General features: G+C 48.1%; 1 protein-coding gene and 2 non-coding genes across 4 annotated transcripts in view; all 3 read left to right on the top strand.

The window, feature by feature from the left end:
- Window positions 1-17,630, top strand: part of IPO7 (importin 7) — a 70,080-nt gene that overhangs the window by 37,708 nt on the left and 14,742 nt on the right. For both annotated transcript variants that reach the window (XM_029583183.1, XM_029583182.1), the window contains exons 14-15: window positions 5,570-5,735; window positions 11,068-11,228. In XM_029583183.1, coding sequence (XP_029439043.1) covers window positions 5,570-5,735; window positions 11,068-11,228 — 327 coding nt within the window. The remainder of the gene's footprint in view (window positions 1-5,569; window positions 5,736-11,067; window positions 11,229-17,630) is intronic.
- Window positions 1,095-1,262, top strand: LOC115079564. The gene has a single exon (XR_003853328.1). It is a non-coding gene; the product is annotated as a small nucleolar RNA SNORA23 (small nucleolar RNA).
- On the top strand, window positions 11,357-11,537 carry LOC115079563. The gene has a single exon (XR_003853327.1). It is a non-coding gene; the product is annotated as a small nucleolar RNA SNORA23 (small nucleolar RNA).

Genomic DNA, 17,630 nt, shown 5'->3' with positions numbered 1-17,630 from the left:
AAATTAAACATTCTGCATCGGAGTAATGTCTTTTTTTTTTTTCCCCCCCCCTGCATTTCATTCTAAATTATTACTCAGAGCCAGTGATTATATTGTCTTATCTGCAGAACTCGTTCTTCTGTAATCCGCCCAGAACAGATGGTGGAATGTAATAAATAAATAAAATTGTAAAAGACGTGCAGTTGTTTTGGTGCATAATTCCCCCGGGAGTAAGGACTGAAATAGATTTGGTAAACTTGGACCGTGGCCAGACTGTTTGAGCCAAGGGAAAAAATGATTTTCCCTTCTGATTAAACTTCCTTGCCCCATTTTCCTGTATCTGTGCTCTCACCCCGTCCAGTCTCTCTTCCCCAGCCCCGAGGTGATCCTAGCTGTGATTTCCCGTCGGGACGAGGGCACTGGATCTCGGGTGTTTTGGCCCCTGCAGTTTTTTCACCTCTGCTCACCCCTAGCATTCTTACGGGTGATCTAAATCAGTTTGATAGATTAATTTTTTTATACTGTAGCTCATGCCTTAAGGTGAGTTACATTCAGGTACCTGGTGGTAGTTCACTGTCCCCAGAGAGGCTCCCAATTTAAGGGCCTGATTAGAGACTTTTCCTCCATTCTGTGTCTATAGGGGAAAAACAAAAGCTTAGTCAATCAGGCCCTAAGTTGGTACCTGAGGCAATGGAGGGAGAGGTGACTTGCCCTAGGTCACATGTAGGTCAGGGGGATTTGAACCCTGGCTTCCCTGGTTCTTAGCTTGTGGCTCTAACCACTTGGCTTCCACTCCTCTCCACTTTGCTTCCGCTGCATATCTGCTTCATATCCCACTTTAAAATTATTGCTCACTGTTTTGGCAGAAGTAGTGCTTTGAAGTTCCTCTTCCTTGCAAGCATTTTCTCCTGGGGTATTGTCTCCAAATGGGTTTGTTTTGTGCATATGAACCTCATTCGTCCACCAGGATGTGTTAGGTACAATCTCGAGCTCTGAGTTATTGCTAGTCCTGTTTTAAATACTTTCATTATGCCAAAAAGAGCTTCCTTCTAGAGCACATAGAGGTGTGCTTGGCATTTTGTTCCCTGTATAGTTGCAATGGTGCAGAACGGGCTGCAGTCCTGTGTGCACAGTATTGGTCTGAGTCTGGCAGTGTGGCCCGCATTCAGCCCATATGGCTCACACTAAACCTGCGGCCAGAGATGAACATGAGATCATAGCACTGGTCTAGTGTTCTCTGGACATACCCTACCGCTGACCAGCCTCCAAACTCTCAGAGAGTATTTAATTGTTACAGGGCAAGCCAAGTTTTCCTAGCTTGTAGCCAGATAGATTCAGGACCAATGGGTTATGCTCCCCTGCCTGCTGGAGACGGAGTCAGATTTCAAAGCTGACGTCACCCCAGATACACCCCTGCAGTGACCTCAGCCCTTCAGTATTTCGCCGTCTCCCTACGGGGATTTCTGTACATTTTGGAAGGAGAAATTCTACATTTAAACTGGAGAAAAAAATTGAGCCCCGCTCTCCTGCGGTGATACCTAAGGGTCCCTCCCCCAGTTGAGGATTCCTCAGGTGATTTCCGAGATCCCTCAGCGTTGTCCCTTGGTCCGGTTCCCGGTGTGTACTTTGCTGCTTAAGCAGCTGAAAGGCAGTGGGTGCAGGAAGCCGAGCGCGGTGGTGACGGCCAAAGCCCTCTTTCCCCCCCCCCACAGCTAGAGGCCGTCTCCGTATTCAGCCAGTAAGAGCTGAGCCCCCAGGTAAGTAAAAAAAATAACAAACAAAAAAGGATTTCCTCCCGATTCAGAAATGTGTGGAGGGGTTTTTGATAAGACTTCCTCCGGTCTGCTTGCTTGGCGCGCCATACCGACGACGTTCCCGATCCTGTTGGGGTAAGGCGAGGTAGGCTTCCGAGCGGGTTGAGCACCCCCCTCCCCCCCTCCCGATGGTAAAGGCCTCGCTTTGTTTGGTCGGCACACCGTGTGGAAGGCCGCAAAGGCGCCATCTTGCACACTTTTGTGCATACTGTATTGCCCTCCTGTATGCACAGGGTTCATAACGTTGCCCACGCACAACCTACTAAGCGCAGAATACAGTTAAAGCTGGGCGAATGGGCTGTACTTGCGCCTCGCCACGTCCCGCCTAGGGGCCCGAAGTCTGTGCATAAAATTTTAAGCGCACGTGACAGAACACACAGTTACCGCTGCCAATGGCTCGGGCAGCCAAGAAACATAATGGCCTTTCTCTATGCGCTGCTTGTATATTAGGGCTTCACAGTCTGACCTGGATTCCAACTTATGTCCAGCACTGTGAGGAAGCAAAGAAAGAGTTGGTCTCCCCGGACTTTGCTAAGCCCGGCTCCCCCCATTCAGAGGTTGGGATAGCCACAGCTTTAACTGGAAGTACCCTGGATCTGAGTATCCCTGGGATTGGGTCATTCCTGGGAAAGGGAAATTCAGTGGTACATACCTCAGTACCTCCTAGGCTAGGCATGGACCCGGCTGCCTTCTCTTGGGTGGAAATTTTCCAGGGCCTTCAAGCCTTCGTACAGGCACAGTCTGCTACCTCAATTGCCCCTGCCTGGACAGAACCTCAGCTGGTAAGCTCTCTCTCCCAGCCTATTGGGCAGACCTTGAGGCATATCTGGCAGAGACCCAGACAGCCAGACAAAGGGGGATGATTTAGATTCCTTGGAAGATGGGGAAATTCCCCCTGGTTTAGAACTGTATCTGACCATGTAATGGTTTTTCTATAGAGACAAATTGCCAGCCCTGTTTTCCCAGACCCTGAAAATGCTAGGACTTTCTGGGGCGGACTCTGACGGAACCAAAAAACCCCATTTTGATTTCCCTACGGAAGGCCTCTTGCTACTTTCCAGTACTGGAAGCCATCTAGGAGTTGATTGACCTGGAATGGGATGCCCCAGAAGCAAGTTTTAAAGAGGGACGAGTGTTAGCTCTATACCCACTGGATTTATTTATTTATCAAGTTTTATATATTGTTGATCGGGATCGCCATCACAACGGTTTACAAGTTTTGACACTGAGAGCGTGTTTGCGTTTCCCTAAAGTGGATGCGCTGGTCTGTGCTGTCTCTAAGCGAAGTTTCCCAGTGGAGGGAGGAGCGGCCTTAAAGGATGCACATGATAGACGGATGGAGTCAATCCTTAAACATGCCTTTGACACAGTAGCAATGACCTTACAGATTGCTTCTTGTTATGTCCTGGTAGCTCATTCATGCCTACCCCTCTCTCAGGAGGTGGATGACTTGGGGGGTGAATTCCAGAGCGATTATGGAACCCATCGCCGCATTTTTAGCTGACACAGGCTTGGATCTAGTCCGGCCAGAGGAGTGGCCTTAGTGGTGGCAGCCAGAACACAGCTATGGTTGCGAAATTGGTCAGTAGACGCAACCTCCAAGGCAAATCTTACAAAGATGCTCTTTAAAGGATCACTCCTCTTCAGAAGCGAATTGGAAAAACTGGCCAGTAAAAGGGGCAAATCCCAGACTACCAGAAGATAAGAGAAAGCAGTTACAGCACCCCTTGGCTGTGAGGGGCCGATCCAGGGGCTCCCAACGCTTTCGACCCTACAGAAACTCGACATTTCAGAGGTCTTGGCCCTTTGGGAGGTCTCAGTCCTTTTGTAGTCGACAGCCCAAGAGATGGGAAGGCCCGGGTTCAGGTTCGTCCCAAATCCCCCCAATGAAAATTTTTCAATCCACCCTCGGAACGAAGAGATAGGGGGTCAAGATCCCTTTGGACAAATGGGTACTGGAGGTCATACGAGAAGGATATGCACTGGAATTTCACAGTACTCCTCAGGACATATTCATGATGTCTCCTTGCCACTCCAGTACAAGAGCAGGCAATGGAGACTACTATTTTAAGGCTCCTCAGGATGAGGGCTAAATCCCAGTACCTATGCCACAGGAAAATATGGGGCGTTTTTCCATCTATTTCATCAAACCCAAGAAGGATGCTTCCTTTTGCCCCACTCCGGACCTCAAGAGCGTCAACCGACATCTACAAGTGAATCATTTCCTCATGGAAATCCTACGCTCCATGATAATGGCCATAGAATCAGGAGAGTTTTTAATCTCCCTGGACCTATCCGAGGCCTACCTTCCAATCCATCATTTGAATGTCCGTAGACTTTTGGTGCGGTATTTGGAAGCTTCAGAACCGGACGGACTGCCTGTTTGTCCTTCACAATGGAAGGAAGCAGGGCAAACCAGCTTCTAGGGCTACTAAAGCTCAATGGATTGAGGTGGTCACGGGAGCCTATGTGGAAGCAGGAAAGCCATTACTTTCTCAGGTTAAAGCTCATTCTACTAGGGCTCAGAGGCGGTCTCGTAGGCGGAAGCTAAGCTGTCTCCTGTCGACATCTGCTGAGCGATGATGTGGTCCTCCTTGCACCTTCTCCAGGTTCTATCGCCTGGACGTTACATGCCCGAGAGGATTCAGCCTTTGCAAGGGTGGTGTTAACCAGACCGTGAGCAGACTCCCGTCCCGATTGGGAGTAGCTTTTGTACATCCCATTGGTCCTGAGTCCATGTGGCTACACACTAGGAAATGGAGAAATGACTTACCTTTGTTTTCCTTAGTGTAGACAGATGGACTCAGCATCCCGCCCACGGCTGCCCAAGGATTCACCCGTGGAGTGGATATCGATTCCCCGAGATTATGGGTAAGCTGTCCTCCAATCCCGAGATCAAGGCATGGATTGTTGAGTACAATTACGGTTATCCGTTTTTAATCATATTTTAAATCCAGTTTTTTCAAAAGTATGTCCACAGTGGCTTTTGAAGAGAGTACTGAAGGGCTGAGGTCACTGTAGGGGGTGTATCTGGAATGACAGCTTTGAAATCTGACTCAGTCTTCATCTACTGGCAGGGGGAGCATAACCCATTGGTTTCTGAATCCATCTGTCTACACTAAGGAAAACGACATTATCAGGTAAGTCATTTCTCCATTTGTAACGCTGGCAGTAACTGGGTTATGAAGGCCACATGTGATAAATGTGAAGGTCTGATTTTATTATTTTGACATGGTATCCTAAACTAGGATATTTTTAACAAGATATACACAGTTAAAATGAGTTCCTTCCCCAAAGAACTTATAATCTAAGCAGTTACCAGAGGCAATGGTAGATGACTTGACTTGCCCAACAGCAAGCTTCTGTGGCAGAAGTGGGATTTGAATTCGGGTCTCTTGGTTTTCAGTCCATTGTTCTAACCATTGGGTCATCTACGCTTTTAGGGTTTGAACTTCTTCTGAGACTGTACCTCAGTCCCCCTTCAGGATTTTGCTGAGATCCTACTGCATGACATTTTGTGCCATTTACTGAGGATGATTCAGATGCATAGCAAATTAAAACACAGCGACTGGAAAGGCTGTATTAACAAAATGGGTGTTATAGAAATGTGTTAAAATTTTTGTGATTTTTGCCAGTTTGCAAGAGTTAATTCTGTGAGTTTTTATGGCAGACATCTGGTACACCCCCTCACCCCCGTGTATTATGTATGGTCTTTAATAATTCACTGTGATAACTAAGCCAGGGCTCAGGAATAGCTGTATTTCTTGTTTTTGCAGGCCTGTTGGGTCCTTCATTATTTCTGTGAAATAAAGTTTAAGAATGACCAGAACCTGCAGACTGCCCTGGAGCTGACGAGAAGATGTCTGATTGATGACCAGGAGATGCCTGTGAAAGTTGAAGCTGCTATAGCTCTCCAGGTTCTGATCAGCAATCAGGAGAACGGTATGTGTGACATGCTGTGCCTTGGAAGGCTCTGCTGGTTGTTTGGAAACCACGTGCTACTTGAAGAATTTCAGCCTCATCTGCTTCAGATGCCTATGAAATATGTCCCTCTAGGGATGGAGCACTGTATGGCCTTAGGAGGAGAAAAGCAGTCTTTATGGTAAAGTTATTACCTCTATTGGGCTTAGTGTGAGCTGAGAGAATGCTCCTTTCCTCCTCAGATATGCTCCTACCACCTGCCGAACCTGCTTGGGGGACGACACCCTCTCACAGCTGGCTTTGAAGTGGGGAGTGCTCTCTACAAAGTCGAGAGAGACTGGGCAGAAACACATGATAGCTATAGCCCTTAGTAAGATTTATCACAAAAAGATAAATGTTTCAACATTTAAAATATATCATAGGATAGGAATATTGAACCATACCTTCTACAAAATGAACAAGGTTTTCTTCAGATACTATTTGTTTAGCATGTGAGACAATAGAATACCAGGGTAGTTGCATTGAGAACTGCTATTCGCTGCAGAAAAGCACTGTAATAATCAGTACAGCCTATGGATAGATGATATTGATGGGGCTGGACCATAGTACTCTTAATAGGCAGCTAACAGTAAAGAGAGGAGGAGCTCTGTGGCCATGTCCATGCCCAAACCCAAATGTGTCCTTATTCTGCTTCATATAGGAACAACTGCCCTATGAGGAAAGGCTAAAGACGCTAGGGCTGTTCAGTTTGGAGAAGAGACTGAGGGGGGGATATGATTGAAGTCTACAAAATTGTGATAGGACTTGAACAAGTTAATGTAAATCGGTTATTTACTCCAGATAATAGGAGGACCGGGGGCACTCCATGAAGTTAGCAAGTAGCTCATTTAAAACAAATTGAAGAAAATTCTTTTTCACTCAGCGCATAATTAAGCTCTGGAATTCATTGCCTGCGGATGTGATTACAGCAGTTAGTGTAACTGGGTTTAAAAACTGTTTGAATAAATTCCCAGAGGATAAATCCATAAACTGCTATGATGGTAATTAATAAGTAATAGTAGCTTGTGATCTATCTAATGTTTGGGTATTTGTCAGGTACTTGTGGCTTGCATTAGCCTCTGTTGGAAACAGGACACTGGGCTTGATGGACCCTTGGTCTGACCTAGTATGGCATATCTTATGTTCCTATGTTTTGTTTGAATTCTGTACTTATAGAATGTCAGCTGCCTGAATGTTTTTGCTGTCTATTCAGGTTTTTAAAGAAAATGTCTTCACTTTGGTGTGTGCAGTAACTTTTTAGAGGATCTTGAACATGCGGTTTTTTTTTGTTTTTACCGCTGAGGTTAGAAAAAAATGTTGTATTCTCAGGTTCCCTGAAAATACCCGGATCAGTCCAGACTCCTGGGTTTATGCATCCCTGCCAGCAGATAGAGACAGAGAAAATTTCACTGACACTGCTTCATAATCCCCGCGGCCACCTACAGTTCCTCAGTATTGACCTGTATTTCTCTGGCTCCAGTGGTTGGTGCAAAACCTAAAGTTCTGCAGTCTGCGGAGTTCTTTTTTTTTTTTTTTTTTATGAGCCTTTCCTCCCAGGGGTCTTTGGGTCCTGGTGGATCCTTCCCTGTTTGGTTGAGGTGGACAAGCTGGAGGTCAGAGACCTTTTTTGTATGCTCACTTTGTTAGTCCGTAGGCTATAAATCTGGTGGTCCAGATCCCTCCTAGTCATGAGGCTGCTGAAACGGCTGTGGGCTCATGGCAGCTGGTGCTTTGTTGCTCAGCTTGCCTTTTCCTTTTTAAAATTCTGTTTTTGATTCAGCTTTTCTCTCCTTTTTTTTTTTTAATTTGGCTGAACTTGATCTGTACAGCTCTGTGTTCCATACTGAGGAGAGCCTGGCCAGATTTGTTTAACAAAAAAAAAGTCATTGGGTCTCACACGGGTGGCTCTCTCCCTCCGACCCTTTGTCAGTAACAGTGAAAGGCTTCTTTCGTCTCTCCCGATCGTGGTGGCACTTCGGGCTCTGCAGGGTTCTTTCCTCTGCTGAATAGAGGATGGTTCGCGGTTCTGCTGCGCGTGTGGAGCGGTGCCAGCGCATCTGAACCGCTAAGGCTGTGCAGCGTGTATGGGAGAGGGACCATTGGAGCCCCCAGAGACTGCAAAATGAAGGAAGCAGCGTTCAGGCTCTCCTGCAATGGCCGTTTCTGAGCGCCGAAGTGGGGCTAGAGGCCAGGTCCTCACAATGAGGCGAGGCCGGTCCACTCCGTCGTTCCTTGTATAGGGGGTCGTCTAGCACAATTTTATGGGGAGTGGGCCAAGATCACTCAGGATCAGTGGGTCCTCAGCGTAATAAGAGATGGTTACACATTAGAATTTGCTCAGCCTGTTTGCATCGTGTGTCTGATCTCTACCTTTGGGTCATTGGAAAAGCGTCGGGTGGTTCGGGAGACGTTAGACAAGTTACTAGGATTAGGAGCAGTGATTCCAGTTCCTTAGGGTGAACAGGGCAAAGGTCGGTATTCCATTTACTTCGTACGTCCAAAAAAAGAAGGCTCTTTCTGTCCAATTCTAGACTTGAAACGGGTAAATGTGATGCTAAATGTGCCGAGGCTCTGCATGGAGACCATGTGGTCGGTAATCGGACTATCGACTATTTGGGGGCTCGGTTCGACATTCTGAAGGGCAAGGTATTTCTGCCTGAGGAGAGAGTGTGCAAGTTACGGAGGCAAATCCGGCGCTTGTTGGCTTTGCAAGTCCCCAGAGCCTGGCATTTTTTGCAGGTGCTCTGCTTGATGGCTTCAACGCAGGAGTTGGTACCATGGACCTTTGCACATATGAGACCGCTACAGAGAGCTCTGTTGGCACAGTGGAATCCGTTGTCTGAGGAGTTTCATATGCCCGTACCGCTCCAGGGTTATGCGCGGGACAGTCTCTTGGTGGCTGCTAATGTCCAATCTAGTACGTGGTGTCAATCTGAAGGTCCCGGATTGGGTAATTCTTACTACCGACGCCAGTCTTTCTGGATGGGGAGCGGTATGCCAGCGACAGTCTGCTCAGGGCACTTGGTCAGCGGAAGAAGCCTCTTGGTCTATCAATCGCTTAGAGACCAGAACAGTGAGGTTAGCATTTCTTGCTTTTCTGCCTATGGTTCGAGGCCGATCGATGAGGGTCTTGTCAGACAATGCGACAACCGTAGCTTACATTAATTAGTAGGAAGGAACCAAGAGTCGAGCAATAGCCCAGGAGGCTCAGGAGTTAATTCTTTGGGCGCAACAGCACTTGGTTCAGATAGCGGCATCACACATCACAGGTGTCAAAAGTCCAAGTGTATTTAAGTCGCAGGATGCTAGATCCAGGAGAGTGGGAGTTGTCAGCGTCAACAATGCAGCTCATCCGAGAGAGGTGGGGCTGTCCCCATGTGGATCTAATGGCGACTCGTCTCAATGCGAAGGCATCTCGCTTTTACAGCCGAAGATGAAAATACGGGGCCGAGGGAGTGGGATGCTCTGGTCCTACCCTGCTCTTGCGGGGTTCTGCTTATGGTAGGCAAGGTGTTGCGTCGAATAGAGAGACACCTGAGTGAAGTGGAATTGGTAACCCTGGAGTGGCCACGTTGGCGGTGGTTTGCGAATCTGGTCAACATGGCAGAGGACAGGCAATTACTCTTCAGTTGTCTTCCATGCCTTATTCATCAGGGCCCCATATTTTCAGACCAAGCCGATCGCTTTTGTCTAGTGACTTGGCTTTTGAGAAGCGGCGTTTGAGATAAAGAGGGTACACAGAGGGGGTTGTTGCTACCCTTCTGCAGGCTAGATGAACGTCTACTTCGTTGTCATATGTCCGAGTCTGGAAGGTTTTTGAGGCCTGGTGTATAACTAAAGGAGTGCAGGCCTTACGGTCTTCGGTATCTCAGATTTTATCTTTTCTTCAAGAGGATTTGATCAAGGGCCTGGCTTTCAATTCTCCGAGTTCAGGTAGCCGCTCTTGCTTGTCTGCGAGATAAAATTGAAGGTTGCTCATTGTCTTCTCATCCCGATGTGGTTAGATTTCTTCGGGAGGTAAGAATTTGTGTCCTCCAATGAGGAGAGTTTGTCCATCCTGGAAGCTTAATCTTGTTCTCTGAGGTTTGTGTGAGGCACCTTTTGAGCCTTTCCACAGATTAAGGATTTCACTTTAAATGTTGTCCTTTTAGTGGCCATTTTTTAATTTTTATTTATTTATTTGTTCTGCGAGGAGAATCTCTGAGTTGCAGGCTTTATCTTGCCGCGATCCGCAATCTATGAATTGCAGAATCTGAGTTGCAGAATCATTTGTTCTGCGAGGAGAATCTGAGTTGCAGGCTTTATCTTGCCGCGATCCGTTCCTTCAGATCTTGGACTCAGGGGTGTCCTTACGGACTTTTCCCTCATTTCTTCTGAAGGTGATATTGGCTTTTCATGTTAATCAGATGGTGGAGCTTCCAGCTTTTCTGGAATTGGAGGCTTCTGTGCCTCAAGCATGGGAGCTTAAGCTGTTGGATGTCCGCAGGACTTTGTTGAGATACTTCAAGGTAACGAATGATTTTAGGAGGTCTGATCATCTTTTCATTTTATGAAGTGGTTCAAAGAAAGGTACCCATGCCTCCAAGGCTACCATTGCGAGGTGGCTCAAGGAGGCTATTGGGTCTGCATGCATTCTCAACAGGCGTCAGGTACCTAAAGATTTGAGGGCTCACTCTACACGTTCTCAGGCGTCATCGTGGGTGGAAGCCCAGTTGGTTTCACCACAGGAAATTTGTAGTGCAGCGACTTGGAAGTCACTGCATACTTTTGCAAGGCACTGCCATCTAGATGTAGGGGATCTGGAGTCTGTAGTTTTGCAAGAATGTCTTGCAAGCGGGACTCTCCAGGTCCCACCCTAAGCAGCGAGCTTTGGTACATCCCAGGAGTCTGGACTGATCCAGGCACGTACAGGGAAAGGAAAATTGGTTCTTGCGTGCTGATTTTCATTCCTGTACTGCCACGGATCAGTCCAGAACCCGCCCGATCTATGGAGGTGGAGAGTAGTCTGCTCAGCTGTAATTTTTTGGTACAGACTTTTCAGGGTAAGGAATACAGACTTGTTGGAAAAGTTGTTTTTTTTTCCAAATTTTTATAAGATTTTTACAGGTTTTGCAAGTGTTTGGTGCTTGGGTACAGGTCAATACTGAGAAACTGTAAGTGGCACCAGGGATTATGAAGCAGTGTCAGTGAAACTTTCTCTGTCTCCATCTGCTGGCAGGAATGCATAAACCCAGGAGTCTGGACTGATCCATGGTACTACAGGAATGAAAATCAGCAGGTAAGAACCAATTTTCCTTTCTGCTTTTTTCTGCAGCTAAGGAGTTTATCACACCGTTCATTAGGCCTGTCATGCAGGCTCTTCTTCAGATTATAAGAGAAACTGAGAATGACGATCTTACCAATGTGATTCAGAAGATGATCTGTGAGTACAGCGAGGAGGTGACCCCCATTGCAGTGGAGATGACCCAACATTTAGTAAGTGCACTTTGCCTTTTATCTGCAAGGAGTCTCTAATACTTAACAAGAAGTTTAGAAAAATGTTTTTAAAGGAAAAAAATTCCTTGCTAAATATTTTCTGTGCTATTGCTGTTTTAGAACTGGCTGCAGCACTGTGTGCACAGTATTAGTCTGTGTCTGGCAATACGGCCTGTGTGTGTTTTGCATTCAGACCGTATGGCTCACGCTGAACCTGCAGCCTGAGATGAACATGAGATCATAGTACTGGTCTAGTGCTGTCTCAGGACATATCCTACCACTGGCCAGCCTCCAAACTCTCAGACATGTGATCTGTTTGTCACTAAAATCCCATCTGTTTTATTCTAACTTCTTGAAACACATTACACTAATGAGGTGCTTAGCATAATTTTGTGCTTCCGGAAGAGTTGTCTGTAAATCTTGGCCTCTGTTGATATGCATCTCCCAGTTCCTGTTCATACGCCGGATCAGTCCAGAGAAGTGGGTTTATGCATCCCTATCAGCAGATGGAGGTAGATACTAAAAACATTGAGGCACTGTTACAAAACGGAGAGTGCTACTTGCAGTACCTTAGTATTTCTCGGTCTACAGCAGATAGTAGAGGTGCAAACCTGCAGTCTGGAGTTTTCCAAAAAGTTAAAGAAAAAGAAATAGAAGATTTGGGCTCCCTGGGGTGTTAGGTTCCTTTGTGGGCCATCCCTCGGGTAGAGCAGGGTGAGCCAGGGGGTTGGTGATCCCTTGGGGTAGCTTGGCCCTTGTCTTCAGGTGGGGCTGATAGCCGGTGGTTCCAGTTCCCTCATCCCCTCTGGGTCCCTGTCCCCTTCCTGAGCTCAGCCGCCTTCGCCAGAAGCAGGGAAATATTTCATTTTTCTTTCCCTTCTGTGTGTGTTTTAAAAATAAAATTACAAAAAAGCAAAAGGGGACAGAGGAGCTCTATTCTGTGTTCCAGCGGCTGAGTTCAGTTTTCGCTGCCGGGAGGTAGCTTTAGATGAGCGATGCCGAATCGCCGTGTGTCGGGGTTGTGTGCTTGTTCAGCACCCGGACAGCGCCACCTGCAGTGCTCGCAGGCAGAGTTATTTTTAGGCCCGCTTTTTCACTGGCATGGCGCCTCCTGCACTGCACGAGAAAGTTTGCTGCAGCTGAAGGCGCTCTTGCCTTGATTCGGCTGCATTTTGCGGTGAATGCATCTCTGGAGGAGCGGGAACCTCCACGGGCGTCCCTGAAGATGGCAGGAGCCCGAGTTCGGCGGGGCAGGTTTTGGAGGACCCAAGGGGAGCCGGGGGCCATTTTGTGCACCTATGCTGGGAGCCAGGCTGTTGTTTCTAGGCCTTGGGACACCCTTCCCACTCCTTTTTTTTTTTTTCCTGCTGAAGACCTGGCTGGTAGCAGGGCGAGGGGAAGCGGATCCTTCTTCGGATCCAGAAATTTTTCTCCGGATTTTGTCCTTTTGATTCATAAGGCCTATTTGGCCAGGAAGGGACCTGGAACCAAGAGGCCTTTGCCTAGGAAGTCAAGGGTGGTGGAAAAAAAAGCCTAAGCAGGCGGAGTCTGGAGATTTCCTGAGGCTTTTGGGTCTCAAGAGGTCTTCAGTGGAAGAAGACGGATGATCTGGATCGGGTACAGGGAGGTCCAATGGATCAGGACAGGGACCCTGCTGGTACGTTGCTGGATCTGTTACAGGATATGGGTCAGGATCCTATCAATGCTGTAAGGGATCCTAGGCAGTATCCGGCGAGATTCCGGCTGCGGACAGGGATGATCCTCAGGTGGTCTGTTTGTTCCACAGGGCAGATTTGGGCCCGTTGATCCCCCAGGTTCTGGAAGAGCTGGGGATTAAGATCGCTCAGGAAGAGTCATATAATGAGGCAATGAACTCAGTCCTGGAGGGATTGTGGGGACACCCTAAGGCTTTCCTGATCCTAAAATGGTGGATTGGGAGTGGGAATCTCCCAAAGCGGGCGTGAAGGTAACCAGAGCTATGGCCAGATTATATCCCTTGCTGGAGCAGACCCTGGAGTTGTGGAAGATTCCCAAGGTGGATGCGGCGGTATCCACGGTTACCAAAAACACTACCATTCTGGTGGCAGGTGCAGTGGCCTTGAGGGATATTCAGGATCGGAAACTGGAAATCCTCCTTAAAAAGGTTGTTTGAAGTTTCAGCTCTGAGCCTGCAGTGGCAGTTTGTGGGAATTTGATGCAGAGGGCCTTTTTGTGTTGGGTTCAGAAAGAGCATGATAAGAGGTCGGGAATGACTAGGGAGACGGCTGTATTGGCCCACTTGGAAACGGGAGCAGCCTATGTGGTTGGTATCCTGTACAACATGATTCAGATTTCCGCCAGAAGCATGGTCTCTGTAATAGCTGCGAGGAGACTCCTATAGTTACAAAATTGGTTGATGGATGTGTGGTCTAAGGCTCAGCTCTCTAACGTGCCCTTTAAGGGGAAGCAGTTGGGGGAGTTGAAGGATGACAAGAACCCCAAGATGTTCTTTCCTCTGCATTCTCTATTTCGGGAGGCACGGACGTTTTGTGCCAGCAGGAGTCCAGTCCGGCGCTGGCCGCCCCAAAGCAGAGTTCTGGCCGGCAGCAGTCCTTTCGAGCCCAGTGCAGGCCCCCGAGGGACAGTGGTTCCCAAGGTGGGAGCAGAAACAAGATCGGGCAATGAAGGCGTGCTGGTCCACTCTGCTCCAGAGACTATTGGAGGGAGGCTGGCCCTTTTTTATGGGGAGTGGACCAAGCTCACGTCGGACCTGCAGGTGGTGAGAGAAAGCTACGCTTTAGCATTTTCTCGGCCACTCAGGGACGCCTTTGTAATCTCCCACTGCATGTTCAGGAGCAAGTAGGAGGCATCGCAAGAGACGTTGCAATGTCTGTAGCTGCTGCGCGCCATTGTTCCACTGCCTCCCCTGGAAAGGGGACACTGTCGTTACTCCGTCTCCTTCGTGAAGCCCAAAAAGGAAGGGACTTTTTGGCTCATTCTTGATCTGCAGAAAGTCAATGCTGCCCTCTGGGTGCCGTGCTTTCGGATGGAGACGACGTGCACAGTGATAATGATGGTTTGCAAAGGTGAGTTTCTGGTGTCGTTGGATTTGTCAGAAGCCTACCTGCATATCTCCATTCAGACCGACCACCAGAAGTTTGAGGTTCATGGTACTGGGGGAACACTTCCAGTTGAGCTCTTCCCTTTGGATTGGTGACGGCGCTGCACACTTTCACAAAGGAGATGATGGTAATGACAGTGGCTCTCAGGAAGGGAAGGTATCCTGGTGCACCCATATCTGAACGATTGGCTGATACGGGCAAAGTTGGAGGTGGAGTGTGCTCGCTTGGTCCAGCAGGGTACTCCAGCATCTGGAGTCGCTGGGCTGGATGATGAGCCTCGCAAAGAGTCATCTGGAGTGGGCTTAATTCTTGAAATATCTGGGAGCTTGCTTCCATACCCGGCTAGGGAAAGTGTTTCTGACTACAGAGAGGATCCTCAAGTTTCAGAGTCAGGTTGTTCGGCTGCTAGACCTGTCAGTGGCCAAGGTCTGGGATTACCTGCAGGTGCTGAGCTCCATGGCATCTACATTGGATTTAGCCCCATGGGCCTGTGCTCACATGTATCTTCTGTAGGGGGGCTCTGTTATCCCATTGGAATCCGCTGTCTGAAGAATTTCAGCTTCGTTTACCGTTGCCAGAGGATGCCATTCCAGTCTTTCATGGTGGCTGTCTCCTCACGAACTGGAAATACCCAGCTGGGTACTGGTGACCACGGATGCCAGCCTCTCTGACCGGGGGGGGGGGGGGGGGGGGGGCAATTTGTCAGGGAAAATCAGCCCAAGGTCTGTGGTCACCAGAAGAAGCGGCTTGGTCTATCCAACAGTCTGGAGACCAGCGCAGTGCACAAGGCCTTGTTGGCATTTCTTCTGCTCGTCCAGGACAGGTTGGTGTGAGTGTTCTTGGATAATGCAACGACAGTGGTGTATATGAATTGTCAGGGCAATACGAAGAGGAGTCTGGTGGTGCTGGAGGCGCAGGAACTGTTCATGTTGGCGGAGAAACATCTGGTGAGAATAGTTGCTTCTCATGTGGCCAGAGTGGTCAGTGTACAGGCGGACATCCTCAGCAGACAGCATTTGGACCCAGGGGTGGGAGTTGTCGACGGAAGCCTTTGCCTTGCTGCAGGCAAGGTGGGGCAGACCAGTGGTGGACCTCATGGCAACTCCAGCAAAAGCAGATTGGTTTTTCAGTCGCAGGAGGGAGGTCTGATCGGAGGGCATTGACGCTCTCGTTCAACCATGGCCAACACATCTGTTGCTGTACATGTTTCCTCCGTGACCTCTCGTAGGTAGTGCTGCGGCGCATCGATCTCCATCCGGGCGGGGTATTCTGGTGGCTTTCAAGTGGGTGAGTCAGCCGTGGTTTGCGGACCTGCTGCGTTTGGCAGTGGTTGGTCCCATTAGCTTTGCTCATCTCTCAGGGTTGCTAGGGCAGGGACCCATATTTTCAGACCAGGAGGGATCACTTATGTCTTGCGGCTTGGCTTTTGAGAGGCAGCGACTGCAACTTTACTTCAGGCAAGGAGGCCTTCCACTTCAATGGCTTATGTCTGGATGTGGAGGGTGTTCGAATCTTGGTGTTTGCAGCACACGGTGCAGCCTTTAAAGGTGGACTTCCTGCAGATCCTGGCCTTTTTGCAGAGCAGTTTGGCTAAGGGTTTGGACTATAATTCCCTTCGGGTCCAGGTAGCAGCCTTGGGCTCCCTACGTGATAGGATTCAGAGTAGACGACTGACGTCTCATCCGGATGTGGCTCATTTTCTCAAAGGGGCGAAACATCTGCGGTATCCGGGGCGAAACATTTGCCCAGCATGGAATCTGAATTTGGTTCTTCAGGTACTGTGTGGCTGTCCCTTCGAGCCAATGCAGAGGTTGTTGTTGAAGGATTTGACCCTGAAGACACTTTTGCTGGTGGCCATCCGTTCGGCTAGGTGAATAGCTGAACTGCAAGCATTCTTATGTAGGGACTCTTTCCTGTGTTTTTACATACCGTTCCTTCCTTTTTGCCGAAGGTGGTGTCCTCTCTTCACCTTAATCAGGTTGTTGAGCTTCCGGCTTTTCCGAACTTGACAGCCGATACTCCAATAGCTAGGAAGCTGCACTTATTGGATGTGATGTGTGTAGAATTATTTTGCGGTATCTCAAGGTGATGAATGCTTTTCGGAGATCTGATCATCTGTTTGTCCTGTTCAGTGGCACAAAGAAGAGAAATAAGGCTTCCAAGGACACTATTGCTTGATGGTTAAAGGAGACGATAGCTTTGGCTTACATCTGTAAGGGCATGTCAGTGCCGGAGGGGTTGAGAGCGTGTTCCACTAGGGCGCAGGCGAGCTCTTGGGCAGTGTCAGCTGTTCTCTCCATAGGAGACTTGTCGTGCTGCGATATGGTCTTCTCTTCACACTTTTTTACCAAACATTACCACTTAGATAAGGCCCCAGAAGAGGCAACATTTGGGGAGAGTGTATTGTGCGAGGGTTTTTCAAATTCCCGCCCAGAGTATAGGGGCTTAGGTACATCCCACTGTCTAGACTGATCCAGAGTATGAACAGCAAAGGAAAATTGGTTCTTATCTGCTAATTTTAGTTCCTGAAGTACCACGGATCAGCCCAGAGACTCGCCCCCATATGTTGCAAGACTTCCTCACTTCTGGTTATGGCTGAGCTGGTTTATGATATGCTTAGAGTGAGAAGAAGTGTACATAGTTTGGTGTATGGTTTGTGTTAAATGAAGGGTGCTTAGTTTGCAGGGAGCTCCAACTTTTGTCTCTGTTCGCCCAAGTTTTATTGGGGTTTAAGGTAGACATCTTGGCTTGGGTGCAGGTCAATACTGAGGGACTGCAGGAGGCACTCTTGATTTATGTAGCAGTGCCTCAAAGTTTTGTTCTCTGCTGCCATCTGCTGGCAGGGAGGCATAAACCCACTTGTCTGGACTGATCTGTGGTATTCCAGGAATGAAAATTAACAGATAAGAACCAATTTTCTTATCTCACTTACTGAATCTGCTTACATTGCTCTTTAAGAGCAGTTCCAAAATAACCAGTGTCTACTTTGCAATCTAAATTTAAGACAAAACAATTTAGTGACGGGGTGGGAGAGGGAGGGAGTGTCAGGCTTCACAGTAAGATTTATTTTCTAAATGACGTAATTTTGTTTAAAAAATCGAATCTACCACTTTGCATAGCAAAGCACTATGAATTCTATATACCCATTCCAAATGTACAAGAAATATCTGCAGGAATTATCTAAATGCTTTATGGCACAACTCCATGGACTTTTGGCCATCTAAGTCAAGAGAGGAAATGATAAAAAGTCAGAATTTGCAGGTTGCATGAACAAACCTCAGGATGCTCATTGCCTGTAATT

This window comes from Rhinatrema bivittatum, chromosome 17, assembly GCF_901001135.1.
Source record: "Rhinatrema bivittatum chromosome 17, aRhiBiv1.1, whole genome shotgun sequence".
Classification (NCBI taxonomy): Eukaryota; Metazoa; Chordata; class Amphibia; order Gymnophiona; family Rhinatrematidae; genus Rhinatrema; species Rhinatrema bivittatum.
Note: the sequence above shows the minus strand (reverse complement) of the source record. Positions and strands in the feature narration are given on the sequence as shown.